Source organism: Chrysochloris asiatica, unplaced genomic scaffold, assembly GCF_000296735.1.
Source record: "Chrysochloris asiatica unplaced genomic scaffold, ChrAsi1.0 scaffold00294, whole genome shotgun sequence".
NCBI classification, from domain to species: Eukaryota; Metazoa; Chordata; class Mammalia; order Afrosoricida; family Chrysochloridae; genus Chrysochloris; species Chrysochloris asiatica.
The window spans coordinates 3,256,570-3,280,047 of NW_006408812.1; the positions used below are offsets into that span (position 1 = coordinate 3,256,570).

Here is a 23,478-nt window from a genome sequence, read left to right on the forward strand (position 1 = left end):
TGGCACCATTTGGCAGAGGTACTGAGGTTGGCCCAGGATCGGACATTGTTTCGTTCTGCTGTGCATGGGGTCGCTATGAGTCGGTTCCGACTCGATGGTACCTGACAACAACAACATCATGACCGTTCTTAGCACTGACCCACAGTCAGTGCCTTGTAATTGTTTGTTGGTGAATGAAAAAGAAAAGGTAGTTTTAGATAGGATGTGATGACTCAATTTTGGGTTTTGTTGAAGTTCACGGGCCAAAAAAAAAAAAAAAAACCAGACAAGAAGCTGATAACCTAACTCTTGAATTTAGGACTAAAATGTTAAATGAGGATTCCATCTGTATGACAATGGTAGCTGAAACCCATAGTGTGAAATTCAGAGTAGAGATAAAAATGAGCGAAGAGAGCCTATGTATGATAGAATTCTGAGGGACTTTTCAAGGTCAGAATGAAGAATTAACCTTTGAACATCACATACAAAAATATAGCTAATTTATATAGAAATTTGGAATTACCCAGGAATTTTCTTTAACTTTTGATAGTTTTATTGAAGTATAATTGTTATACAATTCACCCATGCCAGTATGCTTTTTCTTGATCGGTTGTTTAAAGGCAATTCACTTTTGAATGTGTCTGCACTGGAGAATTTTAATTTGATGTCAGTGAGAAAATATTTAGGAGGATCAATTATATTAGCAAAAATGCACAACAAATGGAAAGGCAAAAACAAAACACTCTTATTGCTTCCAGACAGAAAACAAATGCTCCTGAAAAATATAAGCCAAATTATCTGCAAACATTTATAAATGCAATTATTTTACAAAGTAAATTATTGTGCCTACAGGTTGTTTATTATAGTATTTCTTATATTAGCAAAGGATGGAAAACAAAACTAACCTGTTGAGGATAGTTAAATAAGTTATGGCACATCTACACATAAGAAGCCCTTATAGCTAAAACAAATTGAGTACATCCTTTACGTATTTATAGGGAAAGACCTCTAGGATTGAGGGCATATCTGGAGGTGATATCTTATTTGTTCATATTTGCATAAAGAAACAATGGAAAAATAATAAGACATGAGTAAAAGTAGTCACCAAAAAGGTGGTTGTTGTTAAATGCTGTCTAGGTGGTTCTGACTTGCAGGACCCTATACAGAGTTTCTAAGGATCAACTAATGGGTTTGAACCACTGACCTTACAGTTTAAACAGAATCCAGTGCTTATCCTATAGAGCCACACCAGGACTCCACAAATAAGGTTATTGTTGTTAGGTGCCACTAAGTCAATTCCAACTCAGAATGACCTTGTATAGGGTTTCCAAGGACCATCTGGTGGAATTGAACCTCTGACCTTGTGGTTTGCAGTCCAGTGCTTATCCTACAGCATCACACCAGAAGTCCACAAGTAAGGTGCTGGTAGTGGTTGTGTGTCACCAAATTGGTTCTGACTCATAGTGACCCTGTATAGAGTTTCCAAGGCTCTAAATCTTTATAGGAGTAGAAAGCCTCATCTTTCTCCTTTGGAGTGGCTGGTAGATTTGAACTGCTAATAGTTAAAGTTTTGTGTCAACTTGACTGGGTCAGGATTCTCAGTGGCTTGGCAGTTGAGATGTAGCTATCCCCCATGATGTGATAAACTAATAAGATTAAGGGTGGGATTGTAGTTGTTGTTGTTGTTAAGTGCTATCTAGTCAGTTCTGAATCATAGCAACACTGTATAGGGTTTCTGAGGAGCAGTCGGTGGGTTTGAACTACCAACCTTCACCTCCCTGATCTGAGGGAGATTTCCAAGGGTGTGACATGCATCACCTTTTATAAGAGATAAAAGGAGAAAGACTTGAGCAAAGGAGGGACCTATTACCACCAACCCAGAAGGGCTGAGAGTGGATTGTGTTCTTTGGCCCTGGGGTCTCTGCACCGTGAAGGGAACGAAGGAGGCCAAGATGTATGGAGAGCTCCAAGGAATGTTTGACCTCCAGATGCTGAAAGGAGACAAGGGCCTTTCCCCAAAGCTGACAAAAAGGAAGCCTCCCCGAGAACTGACACTCGGAATTTCTACTTCTAGGCTCGTAAACTGTGAGAATAGGATAAACACTAGACTGTGCACCACTAGGTCTGCATTTCAAACTCACCAGTTGCTCCTTGGAAACCTTACATAGGGTCACTATGTGTTGGATATTTACAACAACAACAACAATAAACTGTGAGGATAGATTTCTGGTTGTTAACATCATTCACTTGTGATATTTCTGTCATGGTAGCACTAGATAACTAAGACGGTAAGTAAGAGAGTAGACACGGTAGATGGGAAAAGGGGAAACTAGTCTTCATTGGATACTGTTTTATAGTATTTTAGAATTTTGTACAATATTAATATATTGCATATTAAAAGTAAGTAAATATCATCATATAATAAATTAGTTTCAGTATATTCATGGGCATAAAATAGCCTCTTTGTATTCCATAGATTTGTCTGGAAAAACGGATTTGGAACAATGTCAAGTTGATGCTATCGTGGACACACTGGATGACTTCATGTCACGTTTTCCATGGGCAGAGAAAAAGAAAGATGTAAAAGTAATGTGATCAGTTTGCTATAATTATGATTAATCTTATGTCACTTTTGAAGCAGTGTGTTGTTTGGTGCCATGGAGTCAGTTCTGACTCACTGCAACCCTGTGTCCTACAGACAGAAACACTGCCCAATCCTGCCCCATCCTCCCAATACCACTTACTCTCAGGTATTCCTTCTTGCACTGGACACAGGCCCTAGAGAGGTGTGGCTGCTAGTGTTCTGGGAGAGAAATGGGGACTAGAGTGCTGTGAGTCTCAGAATTTAGCATTAAATATGCATAGGTATAATCTTCCTGTATGTAATACAGTATGTGGGAAACCCCCAGCCTAGGCACCATCTGTCTCATACCCTCTCGAGCCTTTTACAGAGTATCTGGGTGGTTGGTTCAAATGGTTAAGTGCTTAACCACTAACCATAATGTTGGCAGTTAGAACTCACCTAGAGACATGTTGGAAGACAGACCTGAGAACCAGTTTTAGAAAGATCACTGCTTTAAACTCTATGGAGTAGTTTTACTCTGCACACCTAGGTCGCAGTGGATGGGAATCAGATGACGATGTTCTTCTGTTAAGAAAGTGGAAAAGGCAGGTATCTAACTACATGAATAGAAGGAGGAAATCTCAAGTTAAACCTACTTCCTCTAACAGTATCCCACTAGTCTTCCTTTTTATACCACTGCCTCACGCCCCCTTAACCTCCCTGCCAGATGACCATATACTGCCATTTCCTGAGCTTTTTGAAGATATTATATGGAGACAGGTTCGTTTCTCAACTTTCTTTTGCCCATATCATTCATTAATCTACTCACCACTGTGAGGTTTTATTTTTTCTTCTTTCCTCCCATTTTCCTTCTCTTATGGTTCCATCTTTTAAAAAGCATTCATTTACTGCCATTTTGAGGTGAAAAGAAAATTATATTAGTGTCACACCCACCATCTTTATTCAGAATTCTAAACTAAACTTCTCTATTATTCATGTTATTCTCTATTACGGCACCCCAGGCATTTATGCATTTATACTTTCAGCTGTGGTTCTGTAGGGTAAGCACCAGACTACTAACCACAAGCTTGGTCATTTAAACCCATCAGCTGCTACTTGGGAAAAAGATGAAGCTTTCTGCCCACATAAAAGTTTACAGTCTTGGGACCCCTTTACAGGGTTATTAAGAGTTGGAACAACTAGACGACACTTAACAACACAAGCGAACTGTAGGGTATTTATCGCAATCTATATTTTGTTATAAAATATATTTACTTACTTGTTCTCTGTCTCCTCCTGTAGACTATTTCATCAGGGCAGAAATCCATGTCTTTATTATTCATTGGTGCATCCCAACACTTCTCTAGTGCTTTACATCCCAAACCAAACCCACTGTCAGTGAGTTGATTCTGACAAACAGTGACCCTATAGGACAGGGCAGAACTTTCACATCAACTTTCCAAAGCTGTAATAGTTAAGTAAGCAGACTGTCATATCTTTCTCCCATAGAGTAAGATATGGTGGGTTCCAATAGATTTTTTGACTGGTAGCCGAGCATTTATCTACTGCACGCTCACCGTGTCCTACTTTTTACATACCACCTATGCCTCAAGTCAATTCTGACTCATAGCTACCCTATATAGGATTTCTAAGGCTGTAAATATTTACAGGAGCAGACAGCCTTTTCTTTCTCCCATGAAGCAGTTTGTGGATTTGAACTACTGACCTGTGGATAGTAGCTCAACTTGTAACCCACTAACCATGAAGGCTCCTTCACCTTTTACATATTTGTTATTCTTGTTATACTTGTTGTTGAGTGCCTTTGAGTTGGTTCCCACTCTTAGACACTGAATTCTTAATGAATGAAAGATTAAAAAACTTAAAAAGAAAACCCTGTCATCAAACCAGTTCTGACTCGTAGCAACCCTATATGGCAGAGTACAACCTCTCCTTAGGATTTGCAAGATGGTAAATATGGGATTAGACAGCCTTGTTTTTTTCCCTACTGATGTTCTTGTTGTTAAGTGCTGCAGAGTCGATTCCAACCCATAGTGACCCTGTAGAGGGTTTCCAAGGAGCAGCTGGTGAGCTTGAACCACTGGTCTTGCAGTTCAAATGACTTTGCAATCTGATGCATTAGCCCACAGTGCCACACCAGGATAGAGAGAGCTAAATTCACCAAAAACTCACCCTGCTATACCAAGTGCTGTGTTGTTGGTAAGTGCCATTGAGTCAGTTTCGACTCATAGCAACTCTGTATAGGATTTCAAAGGGGCAACTGGTAGGTTTGAACCCCTGATTTTGGAGTTAGCAGTCCTGTGCGTATCCTACAGTGCCACTACACTGTTTAAGTACATTATTTCCGTCAGTCCTCACAACCATCCCATGAGATATGTGATTTTCATTGCCATGGTCAGGAGATGAAACATACGTAGAGAGGTTATAGAGTTGCCCAAGTCTTATAACACGTAATGACAGAATTATGATCTGAGCCCAGACAGCCTGGCTCCAGAGTCTACAGCTCATCACCTTATCGTATTATCTCTTAAATGAGTGACTAATGCCCACAGCATCCCTTTAGGAAGAAATTATTGTTGCCTTCATTTTCCAGAATGAGGGAATTGAGGTTCATGGTGTGTACGTAACATGCCGAAGGGTGTTTAGCTGGTTAGTGGTGGACCAGAGATTCGAATTCCAGTCTCTCTGACTCAGATCTCATGCTTTTGACAAAACAATGTGGTCAATGACAGCAGCTGCTCAAAATAGCTCAATGCATGAATATTTATGTATGTATGTGTTATAGCTAGAGGCCAATTCCTAAGAGCTATAGCACAATGGCAGCCTTACCAATGTACTCTGAGTTTATGTATTCTAAATATTATGTATTTAATTAAGACCTTCAGATTAGGATTACTATAGAGATATTTGTTCATAGAAGTATTTTCTAGTCACTGACTGCTTGATGTAAATGTGAGATTTGTAAGGGATGGAGACACACATCTATACATGCAAAAACTAGGACAAAGTCTTACTAAAAGCTTATCTTTTGTGATAGAAATATAACAAGTCTTCTTGACATGAACGTATTTGGGCTCTGGACTCAGACTGTGAGGCTTGAATCCTAATTCCTTTCTTAGCAGCTGTCACTTAACTCTGTAGCTCAAATTCGTTATCTTAAAATAGGAGATATAATAGTACTGCTTTGAAGTACATTGTGAGGACTAAATGTAAGCATATGGACTTGTGGCTAGTTGGGTCAATAAATGCCATATGTTCTTATACATGTAGAGACAAATAGATACACAGATTTCAATCTAGGAAAAGTATCTAAAGTTTTTTGTCCCACTTGCCAAAGATCCCACTTCCATCTTTGGAAATCTATCAAGTTATGAGTTTTTGTCTTCTGTATTTTCTTCTATTTTATGGCTTAAGCTCAGTATCAAACATCAGTTCCCAGAGGAAAATATTCTCTGAATTTTTATGATAAGAGTAATACCCTTTTTACTTTTAATTAAAATAACATGTCACCTAACTCAAAGAACAATTGCAATCTAAATTTATGAATGAATCACATAAAGGGTGGACATGTTGCAGAAATATTGTTGATCTTTATGATAAATTGCTGGTGATAAACTAAGGCTTGTTTAGTATATAGTGAAAAATGAGTAAGTCTTTAGTCTTTCAGCTCCTATTGTTTCTCTAGTGGGTTACATTACTGCCACCTTGTGGTCAAATACAGCTTTAAAATCGAATTCAAAGCAGAATACTAATGCAGTTAGATGGATTGTAAAAATATTATCATGCATTCTTTAAAAGTCTATCAAATATATTAATTGCAGATGTTTAAGTACCTGTTTCTCCTTTTAAATGATTTGTAATTATGCCTTTCTCTCTAATTAAATTAATTGGAAATGTTTCTCCATTTCCAATTTTAGAAAATTAAACAAAGGACAAGTATGCCTGTGACATTAGTTGCCTTGGCCGGCCTTGATCTTGTCACGGTGTTACTTTGGTTTCAGTGTATCTCTGTTTCCATTTCCTCTTCTGAAAATGAGGTAGGGATGCTGAGTGAGCAAGATTGCAGGACTTCTAATGGCCCTGCATCAAAACTCAATGATTTTGGTAATGTAGATTTTAAAATACTGCTTTGGAGAAATATTTAAATCTCTCCATGGCTCCTAGAAATCATTCATTAGATGACTTATCAGGACAAGAAGTGCCTGTTTTACTACTTTCTGAATGGGAAGGCAGGACATTTCTGAGTCCACCTTGCATAAGAATATTTGTCTAGGAATTATCAGGAAATGAAAGTATACATATGGAAAAAATATGTATCATCAAAATTCATTTGCTTTCTCTCATTTTAGTGAGTTTCCTGTCAAGTTAATCTTTGTTGTTAGTTGTGATTGCTTTGGTTCTGACTTATGATGATCTCATGTATAAGAGACCTAAATGTTATCTAATTCTATGTCATCTTCATGATCACTGGCATGTTTGAGTACATTGCTGCAGCCATTGAGTAGTGCTTCCAACCTAGGAGTCTTATCCTTTAGCACCGTATGGAACTATATTCTGTTTTGATACATAGGGTTTTCACAAGGAGATCTCCACGCCTTTCCTTCTAGCCTGTTTTAGTCTGGAAACTTCCTTGAAATCTGTCCACCAGGTGGCCCTGCTAGTATTTGATATACCGGAGGCATAACTTCTGGTATTATTGTAATTTGAAAACCACAAGCTGACAGAAGAGTGCTGAAAATTAATTTTAAATAATAATAATTAGTGTTTACAAGTTCTCATTTCATGACACTAAGATGATTCATTTAATTTGTAAACTTGCACTGCAGAAGTCTATAGCACACATATAGACGTTTTACCTAGCACTGCATGTGTTGTTGTTGTTGTTAAGTGCCATCGAATCGATTCTGACCCATAGCAACCCTGTATAGGGTTTCCAAGAAGCAGCTGGTGAGCTTGAACCACTCACGTTGCAGTTCAAACAGCTTTGCAGTCTGACACATTAGCCCACAGCGCCACACCAGGACTCCTAGCACTGCATGTACACATATGTTAACTTTTACATGAACACTAAAATATTTCATCTTGCATTGGTATATCTAAAGTTGTGGAAATTTGTATTTAAAAATGTAGCAGGAGTACACACAGGAGTTCTAGGACAGTTCCCAGAAGCCACATCTTGTTCTGATCAACTCATTCCTGGTTCTAGCTGTCTTCTGGAAAACCCAAGCTGGTCATTACCTTTCCACCTGATCACCTGATGCTGAGCTGAACTCAACTTTGGGAGCTGCCACATAGCTCTGCACCCAGTGACCCTCAATTCACAAACTCTGCATGAGAACTACAAAACACTCACAAAAGCATTTTATTTAAAACTTTGAGCATGTTAGTCATAGAACATCTTATGTACAAAGGGGTACAAAAAAGAGAAAAGAACATAAAGTTAAAACTATGACAAGCCTTGTGAGATCCAGTTTGTAAAATCATTACATATCAATATGAAATGATGCTTTTGCAAACTCTACAAATATGACACATTATGTTATATCAGTAGACATTAGTTAACTAACTTATAATCACTAAAGAAAAAAACAAACCATTTTCCGGTGAGTTGATTCTGACTCATAGCAACACTATGTAAATAATGTATGTAAATAAAGACTGTAAATCTTTATGGGAGCATACAGTCTCATCTTTCTCCCTTGAATCAGTTGGGGAGTTTGAACCACAGACCTTGAGATAACAGCCCAACATATAAGTTATAATTATGTTGTTGTTGTTGTTGTTGTTGTTAAGTACTGTCTAGTTGGTCCAGACTCATGAAGACCCTGTCTAGGGTTTTTGAGGCTTTAAATCTTCATGGGAGCAGAAACCCTCATCTTGTGGTTTACAGTCCAGTGTTTATCATATGGATCATAGCAAGAAGTACATAGAAAATTGATGAGATAGTTATCTACTATTTGTCTTAGCTTAATAAAAGGTAGATTTTAGTATAGCTAATTTATAAACATTAGTAAATGACATACACATATTTTACAGTACATTTTTAGTTTGACTTAAATTTAATGAGATACAAAACTAGCCCAAATTTTCAAACACAAACAGTTCTTATTAATAAAGAGATATTTAGAGTTTAAAATAAAATAAAACCCACAAAGATAATATATTCACCCATTGACAACCCTATGAGAAAGATGGCTGATTAAGCAGACAAGCTACCCAGACCCCTACAACGAAAACATGAGAGACCAAATGAAATAGATACAGATGATAATTTTGAAACCCTGAGCTTCAGAGGAAAAAACAGAGAAGTGGATTGAATACTGACTAGGAGAGCAAACTATACAAAAGAGTAGACAGACAGGCTGAATTATCAGCTGGCCTGACACAGTGTGGTCATTTTGAACTTTTACAAGCAGCATTTGATAAAGTGACCTGATAATTGGCACTATTTGTTCACAACAGCACAAGTGCACACATCATTGTCCAGTGACCAGAAAGGTATGAATCTCCCCTTTTCCCCCACAGCCTCCTGGTGACCTGAGTGTGGCTAGTTCCTACCCTCACCCACCAGTAGTTGGTAACGCTCCATCCCATCACACTGTCCCTGTTCTTCCTGAGGTCAGAGTCATGCCCTCATGAATAAGGCTTTGTGTCCATGACACCTCCACATCTGGAGGCTCCTACACTCCACTTCATCAGACCAGGAGAGCAAGTAGTGCCAGATTAGGTGACCTACTCCGAAGCATCTCTGGGTGAGCAGGAACTCCTCCAAGCACTTGCAGCCTTCTAGGCCCTCAAGAACTCTTTCTAGGAACAAGTACCCTGACCGAACAAAGCCAACTTCAAGGATGGCAGCAACTCTGCTCAGGACAGGGCATCCCACCTCCTCAGACTCCATGACCTCCTTGGCCAACAGAGGTGCCAACCTATACAGAGTGTCCTGCCTTCCCACACCTTGTTTCTCCTTTTTTTTTTTTTTTTGTTCTTTCTCTTCACTTGTTTTTTCATTCCTTTCTTTCTCTGGTTTCCTTTTTTTTCTGTTTCTCTTTTATTTCTGACTTTCCTTTTCTTTCTCTTAGTCTTTTCTTTACTAGTCTCTTTTTATCTTTATGTCCCCCCCCCAGCTTTGTTTATTCTGTTTTTCTTTTTCCCAAATTTTAATTTTTCATCCCTTTTTTAGTTACTCATTCTTTTTCTTGCTATAGTTTGCTTGTTCACTCCTGATTTTTTAAAAATGTATATTGTTGTTTGTTTTTGTGCCTCTACCTGTGTTTTCCTATCTCCACTTACTAGAAGACTGTGCCAACATAGCAAAGCCACACCCATAGCTCTTGAAATCCCTCCCACTGGTCAAGGGCAATTACCCACTCTTGAAAACCTGATCAACAATAGACCATGGCCAACACCAGTCAAAGCCACCTCAACTGTGCTACCTGAACAGTGAACACAGCAATGTACACACACTGCCATTTGCTGTCATTCACCAGAAGGCAGACAGCAATCACCTAAGAATCCACCAACATAGAGTCTTCAATTAAAGACAAATATGGCAATATCACAATGTCTCAGAGACAATACATAATTTCAGTTATGAACACACTGACAAAATAAATGAAAAATTACAAATCATACAAAAACAGCAAATAGAAATCCAGAATATTAATGCTAAGACTTCAGAAATAGACAATGCATCAAAGGGCAAAGAAGTAGAATTGAATTAAAGAACTAATTAGTAAGCTTAAAGATAAATCTGTCAATATTAGTATCATAGACTAGAAGAAAAATCAGAAAAAAGAACAATAACAACAAATTATTAGAGACTAAGGAGTCCTGGTGTGGTGCTGTGGGTTAACCCTATGTGGGTCGCTATGAGTCAGAACCAACTCCACGGCACATAATCACCACCACCACCATAAAAGTATCCAAGGGAACACAAACCTACAGGGCTGAAAATAGGAACCTAGACATATCAATTTATAAAGTAAAACAAATATGAAGTAAATAAAGAGAATAAATAGTATAATTACCAAATTTCCAAATGGAGAGTAAATCAAGTTGATTTCAAGACAGAACAGACTATTTTAAACTTTGAAATAAATTAATATGTTACAGGGTAACCTCAAAAAGTTAATGAACCTCATCAAAATCATGAAGATTTAGTAAACAACAAAAGAATAACAACTAAAAAAATTATTTTAAAGCACTAAAACAAAATTAACTTAGCAAAGAAAGCTATGTGAAACAAAGAAACAAGCAATACTTCAGAACAAAGAATAAAATTAAATAGCAAAATTACAGTAATCAATTCATACCTATTGATAATTACCAAAGCCTTGACTTAACAATATTGAAGGATTCTATGGGCAAAATACTGAATGATGCAGAAAGCATCAAAAGATGATGGAAAGAATACACAGTCACTGTACCAAAAAGAAATGCTTAATGTTGAACCATTTCAGGAAGCAACATATGATCAAGAGCCAATGGTATTGAAGGAAGAAGTCCAAGCTATATTGAATGCACTGGCAAAGAACAAGACTCTGGGAATTGAGAGAATACAAACTGAAATCTTTAAACAAACTGATGCAGCATGGGGATACTTACTCATCTATACAAAGAAATTTGGAAGAGAGCTACCTGGACAAGCGATTGGAAGAGATGTGTATTTGTGCCAATTCCAAAGAGAGGTGACCCAATGGAATGTGGAAATCACCAACAATATAATTTATATCACATGCAAGTAAAATTTTACTGAAGATAATTCAAACCGGTTATAACAAGGCATCAATAGGAAGCTATCAGAAATACAAGCCTGATTCAGAAGAGGACTTGGAACTAAGGATATCATTGTTAGATGGATTATGGCTAAAAGCAGAGAACACCAGAAAGATGTTTATTTGTGATTTATTGACTATACTAAACTTCTGATTAGGCAGATCATGACAAACTATGGATAACATTGCATGGAATGGGTATTCCAAAACACTTAGTTGTGGTAAGGAGACAACTAAGAGGTTGTCATTAAAACAGAACAAGGGAATACTGAATGGTATTAAATCTGTATGATGAGCAAATAATCTGAAAAGTTAGATTACATGAAGAATATGGCATCAGAATTGCAGGAAGGTCCACTAACAACCTGCAATATACAGACGATACAACCTTGCATGCTAGAAGCAAAAAGGACTTAAAATACTTACTGATGGGGATGGTGGCAGAGGTGGTAGCTTGGAGACAGAATAGCTGGGGACTCTAGGACCGTCGACTGATTAAGGCTGTGTGTCTATGAGCAGGAGGCTGGCTTGCAGAATGTGCCCTTTGGACATTTAAATGAATATATATTTTTTGTTTAGTATGTGTGCATTAAGTATTTTTTTGTTCATTATGAAATATGAGCTATAAATAGGGAGCCACAGAGAGGAAGTAGGATAACTGTTGTAGCAGGGAGGGATTGTAATCATTTAGGTGAAAAAAAGTATATAATTTGTTGAATGTAAAGTTTGTGATGTTGTCTGTAAATCTTCACTCAATTCACAATAAAAAGTTAAAAAGGAAAACAATCAAATTACTTTTTGATGAAGATCTAAGACCATAGCCTTCAGCATGGATCCCACCTTAATGTAAAGGAAACGAAAGTCCTCATAACTGGACCGGTATATTACATCATGATAAAGAAAGATTGAAATTATCAAAGACTTCATTCTGCTTGGCTCCACAACACTCATGCAATCAGCAGTCAGGAAACCAAATGATACACTGCATTAGGCAAATCTGTTGCAGTATACCTTTTTAAAGTGTTCAAGAGCAAAGATAGTTTGAGGACTAAGGTGCGCTTGAACCAATACAAGTTGGGTAATGAATAAGGAAGACCATAGAAGAATTGATGTATTTGAATTATGGAGTTGAAGAAGAATTTAAAAAGTGCCATGGACTTCCAGAAGAACAAACACATCTGTCTTGGAAGAAGTTCAGCCAGAATGTTCCTTAAAAGCCAAGATGATGAGACTTCATCTCTTATACTTTGGATATGTTATCAGGAGGGACCAGTTTCTTTAGAAGGAAATCATGCTAGGCAAAATGGAGGGTCAGTGAAAAAGAGGAAGACCCCAACTAGATGGATTGACACAGTGGCAAAAACAATTGACTCAAACATAACAACAATTGTGAGGAGGATGCAGGACTGGGCAGTGTTTCATTCTGTTTTGCACAGGGTTGCTAGTTCGAACCTACTGGATGGCATCTACCAACAGCAATTGGTAATGATACTGAATGCAAATGGATTAAATGAACCAGACAAAGAGTGACAGAATGGATTTTTAAAAAATTGTTATGCGCTCACTTTTCACAGCTTGAGTTTTAGACTCTTCATGTGATGTTTATGTACAGTATTTCCTACTCTGATAGTTTAACTAATTATCTAAAACTACTGTTTTTCCATTGTATAATGAAATATTAGAATTCCTGGATCCAACTTATTCTTTATGCTACAGGACAGAAATTAAGTTTATATATTGAACACTTGGGGAAAAAATGAATACCAACAAAACCATAAAACAAAATCCATGTATATGCTGTTTATAAGAGATATACCTGAGACAAAGACAAAAATCAAGCTAATAGCAATCAAAAAAGAGTAGGAGTGACATCTTTGTTTCTGATAAAATTGATTTTAAGGCAAAAATGAACAAAAGAGAGAAGGAAGGACGTTAAATAATGATGAAAGGGTCAAGTGAACAAGAGACCATTGGCATAATAAATCCCTATCCACCAATGACAGAGTCTCAAAATATATAAGTCAAACCCTAACAGCATTGAGGAAAGAAAGAGACAAATCGACAATAAGAAATAGTGGTGATGGTCGTTATGTGCCGTGGAATCAGTTCTGACTCATAGCGACCCTGTACAGTTTCCGAGGCTGTAAATCTTTACAGGAGCAGAAAGCCTCATCTTTCTCCCATGGAACAGCTGGTAGCTTTGAACTGCTGTCGCTGAGGTTAGCAGCCCGATTTGTAACCACTAGACTACCAGAGCCCCTCATAATAAATAGTAGGAGACTTAAAACAGCACTTTTGATGAAGGACAGAACAACTAGTATTAAACTCAACAAAGATACAGAAGAACTCTGTAAGAAAAACAAACAAATTGAACCAACTTGATCTTATAGACCTCTACAGAACACTGTATATGTTCTGTAGAGGTCTATAAGATATACAGAACGCCATAGCAGTACAATATACATTCTTTTCCATTACACATGGATCATTCCTCAGAATAGACCCTATGTTAAACCAGAAAGCAAGCCTCAATGCATTTAAAAAACATCAACATACTATACTACAAGGCATCTTTACAGATCACAACCTATTAGAAATCAGCAATAGGAAGGTCAAGGAAAACAAATACATGGATATTGAATAACACCTCCTTTAAAACTACTGGACAATAGAATAAGTAAAAAATGAAAAATGAAAAATTTTATAGAGTCAAATGTGAAAGAAAGCATAATTTACCAAAGCATTGTTATTGTTGCTGTTGTTAGCTGCCATCGAGTCAGTACCGACTCACAGTGACCTTATGCACAGCAGAATGAAACACTGCCTGATCCTAGGCCAACCTCACTACGTGGCCACGTTTGAGCTCATTGATGCTGCCACTTTTCCAATCCATCTCCGAGCACTCTGGCTACACTTCTTCCAAAACAGATCTGTTGGTACTTTTGGCAGCCCATGGCACTCTCAATATTCTCCTCCAACACCATAATTCAAAAACACCAATTCTTCTACAATCTTCCTTATTCACTGTCCAAAGCATTGGAATACAACAAAAACAGTGTTTGAAGGGTAATTTATAGCAATAAATACACACATCAAAAAAGAGGAAAGAACCCAAATCAATATCCTCAACAATTAGAAAAAAAGCAGCAAAATAAGCCTACAGTCACCAAAAGTAATGAAATAAGAAAGATTAGAACAAAAGTAAATTAAACAGAAAACAATAGAAAAAATCAAAGACTAAGAAGTTGGTTCTTTGCAAAGATTAATAAAATCAAGACACTACTCACCCCACCCATCTAACAAATGAAAAATAGGAGAAGATGCAAATAACCTTAATGAGAAGTGATATGGGCAACATCACAATAGAACTAATTGAAAATAAAAAGGTTGTAAAATTATACTATGAAAAACTGAACTCCAACAAACTTGAAATCTTAGAAGAAATTGATTATAGAAATACAAACTTACCTAAACTAACACACAATAAAATAGAATATGTGGACAGAGCTTTTTAAAAAATAAATTGATGAGGTCATTTAAAAACTCCCAACAACAACAAAATCTCTGGACCCAGACACTTTCATTGGAGAATTCTACCATAGATTCAGAAAAAGCTAACACTAATATACCCAAATTATACCAGTGTGTAGAATTCAGGATGGAATACTCCTGAATTCATTTTATGATGCGAGCATAACTCTGATATCAAAACCAGCCCATACATCTTTAAAAACAGACAATTAGAGACAAATATCCCTCATGGACATTATACACAAACTCAAAATCAAAGGAATCTAACAAAATATCAAAACAAGAATACATCATGACCAAGTTTTATCTATAACAGGAAGGCAAGGATGGTTCAACATTAGAAAAACAATCAATGAAATCCACCACTTAGAGGAACAGAACCACATAATTATACCAATTGTGCAGAAAAGGCATTTGAAAAAAATTCAATACTCATTCCTGATAAAAACAGTGAACAAACTAGGAAAGGAAAGGAAATCTTTCAATATAATTAAGAGTATCTATAAATAAGCAATAGTCAACATGACTCTTAATGAAGAGAAATCAAAAGCATTCACTTTGCAAATAGGAACCAGACAAGGGTGCCCTTTATCACCACTCCTATTCAATATTGTGCTGTCAGACTTAGCCAGAGCTATATGGAAAGAAAGTGAAATTAATCACCACTCATCTGTCACGTTGTCATACCGTGGTGGCTTGTGAGTGGCTGTGATTCTGAAAGCTATGCCACCAGTATTTTAAATACCAGCAGGGTCACCCATGGTGGACAGGTTTCAGATGAGCTTCCAGACAAAGACAGACTAGGAAGAAGGAGTGACAAGCTACTTCTGAATATTTAGTCACTGAAAACCTTTTGAATAGCAGAGAAACACTGTCAGATATAGTGCCGGAAAATGAACCTCTCAGCTTGGAAGGCACTCAAAATGTGACTTGGGAAGAACTGTCTCCTCAAAGTAGAGTTGACCATGATGACGCGAATAGAATAAAGCCTGTGGGAGTAAAGCCCATGGGACCTTCATTTGCTGATGGGGCACAACTCAAAATGAAGAGAAACAGCTGTAAACATCCATTAATAAGCAGAATATGGAATGTATGAAGTATAAATCTAGGAAAATTAGAAATTATCAAAAATGAAATGAAATGCATAAACATCAATATCTTAGGCATTAGTGAGCTGAAATGGACTGGTATTGGCCATTTTGAATCTGAGAGCCACATGGTTTACTATGTTGGAAATGACAAATTGAAGAGGAATGGTGTTGCATTCATTGTCAAAAAGAACATATCCAGATCAGTCATGAGGTACAAGGTTATCTATGATAGGATAATATCCATGCTTCTACAGGGAAGCCCAGTTAATACCACTATTATTCAAATTTACACACCAACCACTAAAGCCAGTGAGGATGAAATAGAAGAATTCTACTAACTCCTTCTATCTGAAATTGATCAAACATGCAATCAAGATGTATTGAGATGACATGGAGAGATGGATCAGCTGGGGACTATAGACTCAGAGAGGGAAAGGGACTGTGTGTTGATCTGCTCTGTAAACCTTCACCCAATTTACAATAAAGAGTAAAAAACAGATATTACTGTTCTTTTTTTTTTATTAAAGATAATTAATCTTTTGTTTGCAATGTCAACTTAAATAATACATCAAAAGGACATCTGGATGAAGAGTTTTGTAGATGAAATTCAAAGAAAACAAATCTGATACAAAAGCACAAAGGCAGGCTAGAGAAAGATTTATAAAGGCTGATGAGCATTCATATGGATTATATTTATTCCATGCAATGTTGAGCTGAAGAACTGCAAAACGGGAGTGAAACCAGTCTTACAAAATAAAATTAAGCTATTTTCCTTCAGTTCTATTATTTAACATTAGGGGAGCTAGGCTAAGAAAAGAAACCTTGGTAGAGTAAATGGTTAAGTGCTTGCTCAGTTGTTATAGGTTGGCAGTTTGAGCCCACTGAGAGGCTCAGAGAAAGCAAAAGCTATTTATCTGCTGTTATAAAGATAAAGCCAATAAAACCGTACTTGATAGTTACTACTGCCACATGGCATCGCTATAAGTTGGAATCAACACAACACTCAACAACAGGCTAAGAAAACAGGACATTTTAGAAATCTAAAGCATAATGGAACTGCTTTTCATTAACAGCAAAAGATAAAAAGTATTAATTTTTATAGGTGAAATGTTTGTTTTTTACAAATAAACCCTAAGAATTGGCACAAAGATATTTATTTTTTAAATCCATGAGTATAAAAGGGATGACTAATATAGACGGAGTCCTGATGTGGCACTGTGGGCTAATGCATCAGACTGCAAAGTCCTTTGAACTGCAAGGTCGGTGGTTCAAGCTCACCAGCTGGTCCTTGGAAATCCTACACAGGGTCGCTATGGGTCAGAATTGACTTGACGCCACTTAACAACAACAACAATAACTATAGTCAGTTTCAGGTGTGGCACTAGACTGCAAGGTCAGCAGTTCAAACTCACCTTAGAAACCCTATACAGGGTTGAGTCAGAACTCACCTGACTGCACTTAACAGTCACTCAGACATGACTCCAATATTATAAATTTGAGAAAAACATGTATAGAATTATTTATCTTCCTTTCTAAATTCATGTTGAATTTTTTCTCAAATTATATTGGTCCTTCCATTATTCTTTTAATTTTTATTGTTGATAATATACACAGCAGGACATAAACAAATCAACAGGATTTCATCATTACAATTCAGTGATACTGATAACATCCTCCCATTTTCAACCTTTTCCCCAAATGGCTTCTCCTTCATTAACATAAACTCACTGCCTCTTGAATTTTCTAGCTAGGTTTTTAGTTTCTCTTGTTAATTTGATCCCATATAGGCAGCTCTTTATAAAGCTCAAATCTCAACGCTGACATTCTTTATTAGTTAAGTTAAAGTATGCTTGATTTAAAGATTAAAGATTATCTCCAGGTAATAATAATTTCAGGGGTTCATCAAGTCTCAGTGGCTCCAGAGAACCTGGATTCTATGAGCATTTCCCATTATTCTTAAGGTGATCTTTTTCTCCCTGTTCTAGGAAAAGATGTTTAATGAACTTCTCACATGTGATGCACCTATTCTTCTGCAAGATTTGGACACATATTTAGGGAAAAAAGAGTGGTTTGTTGGTAACTCTGTGAGTATGTTTTACATTTTTTAAAATATGAGAAAATGGTTTTTAATAAAGAATACTGAGAATGTAAAAACATTTGTTGAAAATAGTTACCCATAGGGAGGTATTTATAAGTTGGAGAGAAGAGATAAAAGCAAAACTTACTTGCCAAAATATTTAATAGATTTGACATTGGATTCATAAAATTTTGTGATTAGAAACTCAAAATTAAAGTTATTCTTAATATCAAAAGCTAAGTGAAATAAACCTGTGTCACATAGTGCATGGAGTACATAACAGAAATGTGTGTGAACACTTATTTCAAGAAACTTGATTATGTATCTCAAGGCAGATATTCTCTCTGTACAAAAAAAGCTAACGATTGCACAGAATTCTCAATGATCATATTGTTGGTAATACTGTCCTTTAAAACATATTTTTAATAACTATATTGCTGGAGCTCTGGTAGCGTAGTGGTTACAAATCGGGCTGCGAACCTTAAGGTCAGCAGTTCGAAACTACCAGCTGCTCCGCGGAAGAAAGATGAGGCTTTCTACTCCCGTAAGGATTTACACCCTCGGAAACCCTGTACAGGGTCGCTATGGGTCGGAACCGACTCGAAGGCACTTAACAACAACAAAAACATATTGCTGGATAAAGCAATATGAAATTATGCTGATGTAACTGAGAATCGAGATTTTCAATGGGGGACTAAGGAAATAGTACGTAACATCAGTGAGATTAAATAAAAATCCTAATCCTGAATTTAAATTACAGGTTAATAAACATTCATAATTATCTTTTACCTTGTTAGTAAATTCTGACTCATAGTGACTCTCTGTACAACAGAACAAAACACGGCCCACTTCTGCACAATCCTCAAAATAACTATGTTTAAGCCTATTGCTGCAGTCATTGAATCAGTGCAACTTGTTGAGAGACTTCTATTTCACTGGCTCCATACTTAGCATGAACTTCTGCTGTGGTACTGTAAGACTGCGACCCATAAGGTCGGCAGCTCGAACCTACCAACTGATCCTCAAAAACCCTATACAGAGTCAATATGGGTCAGAATCCACTCGACAGCACTTAACAACCTACTAAGCATGCAGTCCTGGTGTGGCCATGTAGGATATGCATTGGACTGCTAACTGTAAGACTGACAAACCCACCAACCTCATCTTGGAAACCCTATCAGGGTTGCTGAATTGGAATTGACTTGATGACACTTAACACTTTTTTTTTTTAGTAATATGTTTTTATTATTAGCTGTTCTAAAAAAAAATTTTTTTTTAATTATTAGCTGTTCTGAAATTGATCCCGACTCGTGGCAACAACCCTATATTACAAAGAACTGCACCATATCTTGGTGTGGCACTGTGGGCTAATGCATCAGACTGCAAAGTCATTTGAACTGCAAGGTTGGTGGTTCAAGCTCACCAGCTGCTCCTTGGAAACCCTATACAGGGTGGATATGGGTTGGAACCGACTTGATGGCACTTAACAACAATCGTTTCAAAAGCAGATCACCAGGCATGTCTATCGGCATTGCCACTGGATAGGTTTACAGGTTTCCAATCTTTCGAAAGCAGCTGATAGCAAATCACTTCCACCACTCAAGACTATTAAAAAACATTGTTGTTATTGGGTGTTGTTGAGTCAGTTCCAACTCGTAGCAACCCTCTATAGGGTTTGTGAGGCTGTAAATCTTTTTTTTTTTTTTAATGTTTTATTGTGAATTATGTGATAGCATTAGCTTTTACGTTCATCCTATCGTATATCATTTCATTGCTATGGTTACAATCTCCTCCATGCACAAACAAAGGGTATACCCTGCAAGCCTGCCCCCTGGTCATCAGCACACAGACCCTCTCCCTCTCTGGGTCTAGAGTCCCCAGCCGCTCCATCTCTCCACGTCATCGACTCTGCCTCCATCTCTGGTGTTGCTGTTTCTCTGGGTAGGGTCCTGCACTATGCTCCTCTCCCTTGACAGTCCCAGGGACCTTCATTCCTGGACTGCAAAGTCAACCACTCGCTTCCTTTTGTTACCAAACGTCTACCTTTACATTTCCAACCCTTACAGTCAGTCCTGATAGCAAAAATTTACTATTGTACCACAATCCCCATCTCCTTCATTCTACCTTCCTCCGTGCCCTCTGGATCTAGGCTCGCTCTTAAAAAGCTTGTAAGCCAGTCACTTCTTGCCTCTATAGCCCCCAACCCCCATTTTGTGTAACCAATGTCCAAGTAGCCCATCCCTGTCTACCCTGTGTACCGAGGGGTGGGAATGATCCTTGCTGTAAAGATTTGTTCCCTTTTGAGCTACTGCATCCATAAGTGACCACCGTAGATGAAGGTAAGCTGTTTGGAAGCAGAATTTTCATTAAATGCTTATGGAGTAATATATGAAAAAAGGAGCTCTGATAGCATAGTGGTTACGAATCGGTCTATAACCTCAGGATCAGCAGTTCGAAACTACCAGCTGTTCTGCGGGAGAAAGATGAGGTTTCTGCTCTCATAAAGATTTACAGCCTCGGAAACGCTGTACGGGGTCGCTATGAGTCAGAACTGACTTCACGGCACATAATAACAACATAATATTCTGCAGTTGCTGATCCCTACTGATAACACGTCCAAAGTATGTGAAACAAAGTCTCAATATCTTCCCTCCTAAAGAGACTGTATTTTTTTCAAGATAGGTGAGTTCGTTCTTCTGGCAGTCCATAGGATAGTCAATATTCTTCAACGACACCATAATTCAAATTCAATTCTTTCTTATTCATTGTCCAGCTTTCACATGCATATGATACAACTGAAAATGCAATGTCTTGGGTCAGGAGTACCTTGGTCCTGAGTGTGCAGCTGTTTTAGTTTTAACATTTAAAAAGTTCTTTTCCAGATTTTCCAAACGCAAGGTGTTGGTGGATTTCTTGATTGATGTTTCCATAGATGCTGTGAATCAAGTAAAATGTAATCTCTGACAACTTTAGTACTTTTATCAAGATTGCTTATTGGTCCAACTGTGATGGTTTTCATTTTCTCTGCTAAAATGTAATACATACTGAAGGTTGTGTATTCTTTGATCTTCATCAGTAAGTGCTTGAAGTCCTCTTTGCTTTCAACAAGCAAGGTGGTATCATTTGTATATCGCAGGCTGTTAATGTCTCCCCTTAATTGTGATGCCATGTTCTTTTTCATATATACAGTCCAGTTTTTCATTAACTGCTCACCATAAAGATTGCATATTATAGTAAAAGGATACAACCCTGATGCACACTATCCTGATTTTAGAGCACACAGCATCCCACTTGTTCTAACAACTGCCACCTAATCTATGTACTGGTTCTTCATGAACACAATTAAGTGTTCTGGAATTCCCATTCTTTGCAAGGTTAATCATAGTTTGTTATGATCCACACAGTTGAATGCTCTGCTTTCAGTCAAGATCCATCTGATATCAGCAATGGTATCCATTGGTCTTTATACTCTTCCATAGCTTCCCCATTCTGTTAGATCACCTTTCTTTAGAATGGACACTAATATGACTCTCTTCCAGTTGGTAGAGATAATTGTCTTCCGTAATTTTTTTTTAGCATAGATGATTGAGTACTTTCAGCACAATGCCTCAACTAATTCTGCTTGGTACAGTAAGTATTCCTTCCATCTTCTTTTTATACTTTTTTTTTTTTTAAAGAAAGAAACTTTATTTTTCAATACAAGCTCCATCAAGGTCAAGACACTTTTGTAAAAATGATGTTGTATAAGTGCAGTTCCGACTCATAGTGATGCTGTATACATTTCCAAGGAGTGGCTTGTGGGTTTGAACCACCTGTAATAAGTAGCCCAATGCTTACCCTACAGAGCCACATGTTGTTAAGTGCCGTTGAGTCAGTTCTGACCCATAGCAACCTTGTATAGGGTTTCCAAGGAACAGCTAGTGAGGCTGAATCGCTGAACTTGAGGCTCTTTATACTTCTTGTGTCATTCAATATTTTGCCAATAGAATTCAGTATTTCAACTTGAGGCTTGAATTTTCTATTCAGTTCTTTAGCATGAGAAATGCTGTGTTCTTCCCTTCTGGTTTCTAACTCGAGGTCTTTGCAATTTCACTATAATGCTTTTTGTCTTCCTGAGCTGCCCTTTAAATTTTTCTGTTCAGCTCTGTTTCATTTCTTCCAGTTGCTTTAGCTTTTTAATGCTCAAAGCAAGTTCCAGTGTCTCTTCTGGTCTACTTTAGTCTTCGTTCTGTCTCATCTGTGACCTTTTGCTTTCATGTATGATGTGCTTGATGCCATCTTACAACTCATCTTGTCTTTAGTCATTAGTGTCCAATGCGTCAAATCTATATTCTGATGGAATGTACTCAAGATCATACTTTGGCTTTCATGTTGTTGTTAAGTGCCATCGAGTCGGTTCTGACTCACAGTAACCCTGTATAGCATTTCTGAGGAGCAGCTGGGTTTGAACTGCTGACCTTGTAGTTCACAGCCCAGTGCTGATCCTACAGCAGCACAACTGAAGTCTAATTATAGTTTAATCTAAAATGCTTAACTTGAAAACTTTAAGATAGAAATTCTATTGTTCCTGTATACAAGTTACAATGTAAACATGATAAAATGATCACGCAAATCCTGAAGGACTAGAGAGGACATGCTGAAGGACTAGATTGGGGTTGAACAGAGTTAAAGAACATGAACAGATGAAATGTATGGTCTTGGACTAGATCATGCTTTGTTCTACAAAGAGAACTTTTGGAATAGATAGAAAAATAAGGATTGGGTACTAAAGAGGTGGCACATATGTGGAAACTGGAGGTTACAAGAGTATCATGTGTGTATTAAGATTGTTGTTGTTGTTAAGTACCATCGAGTCAGTTCCGACCCATAGCGACCCTGTACAGGGTTTCCGAGGGTGTAAATCTTTACGGGAGTAGAAAGCCTCATCTTTCTCCCGCAGAGCGGCTGGTAGTTTCGAACTGCTGACCTTGTGGTTCGCAGCCCGATTCGTAACCACTATGCTACCAAAGCTCCTTAAGATTAGGGTTTCAAAAAGTTCATGGAAAAATGTAATTGCAAGACAATGGAATTTTTCCATGAACTTTCTGAAGCCTCATTTATGTGTGTTTGTATATATATATATAAAAGTATCTTATATACGGATGTCAATACACATTCTGATTTTGTATTAAGACTAGTGAAATATTTTAGACTACAAAATTAAGCTTAATTTTGGAATGTTGCCAAAATTTTACCTTTTATATGCAAATGAAATTACAATTTTTGTTTCCTTTCAACTAGGTAACTTGGGCAGATTTCTACTGGGATGTTTGCAGTACCACGCTTTTGGCCTTTAAATCTGACTTGCTAGACATCCATCCCAGGCTTGTGACTTTACAAAGAAAAGTCCAAGCTATTCCAGCCATTGCTGACTGGATACAACGGAGGCCCCAAACCAAGCTCTAG

At 37.5% G+C, this 23,478-nt stretch overlaps 1 protein-coding gene across 1 annotated transcript in view; it reads left to right on the forward strand.

Annotated features, from left to right (window-relative positions):
• Positions 1-23,478, forward strand: part of HPGDS (hematopoietic prostaglandin D synthase) — a 56,587-nt gene extending 33,109 nt beyond the window's left edge. The window contains exons 3-5 of the mRNA XM_006874702.1: positions 2,456-2,565; positions 17,942-18,040; positions 23,314-23,478. Of these exons, the coding sequence (XP_006874764.1) occupies positions 2,456-2,565; positions 17,942-18,040; positions 23,314-23,478 (374 nt within the window). The remainder of the gene's footprint in view (positions 1-2,455; positions 2,566-17,941; positions 18,041-23,313) is intronic.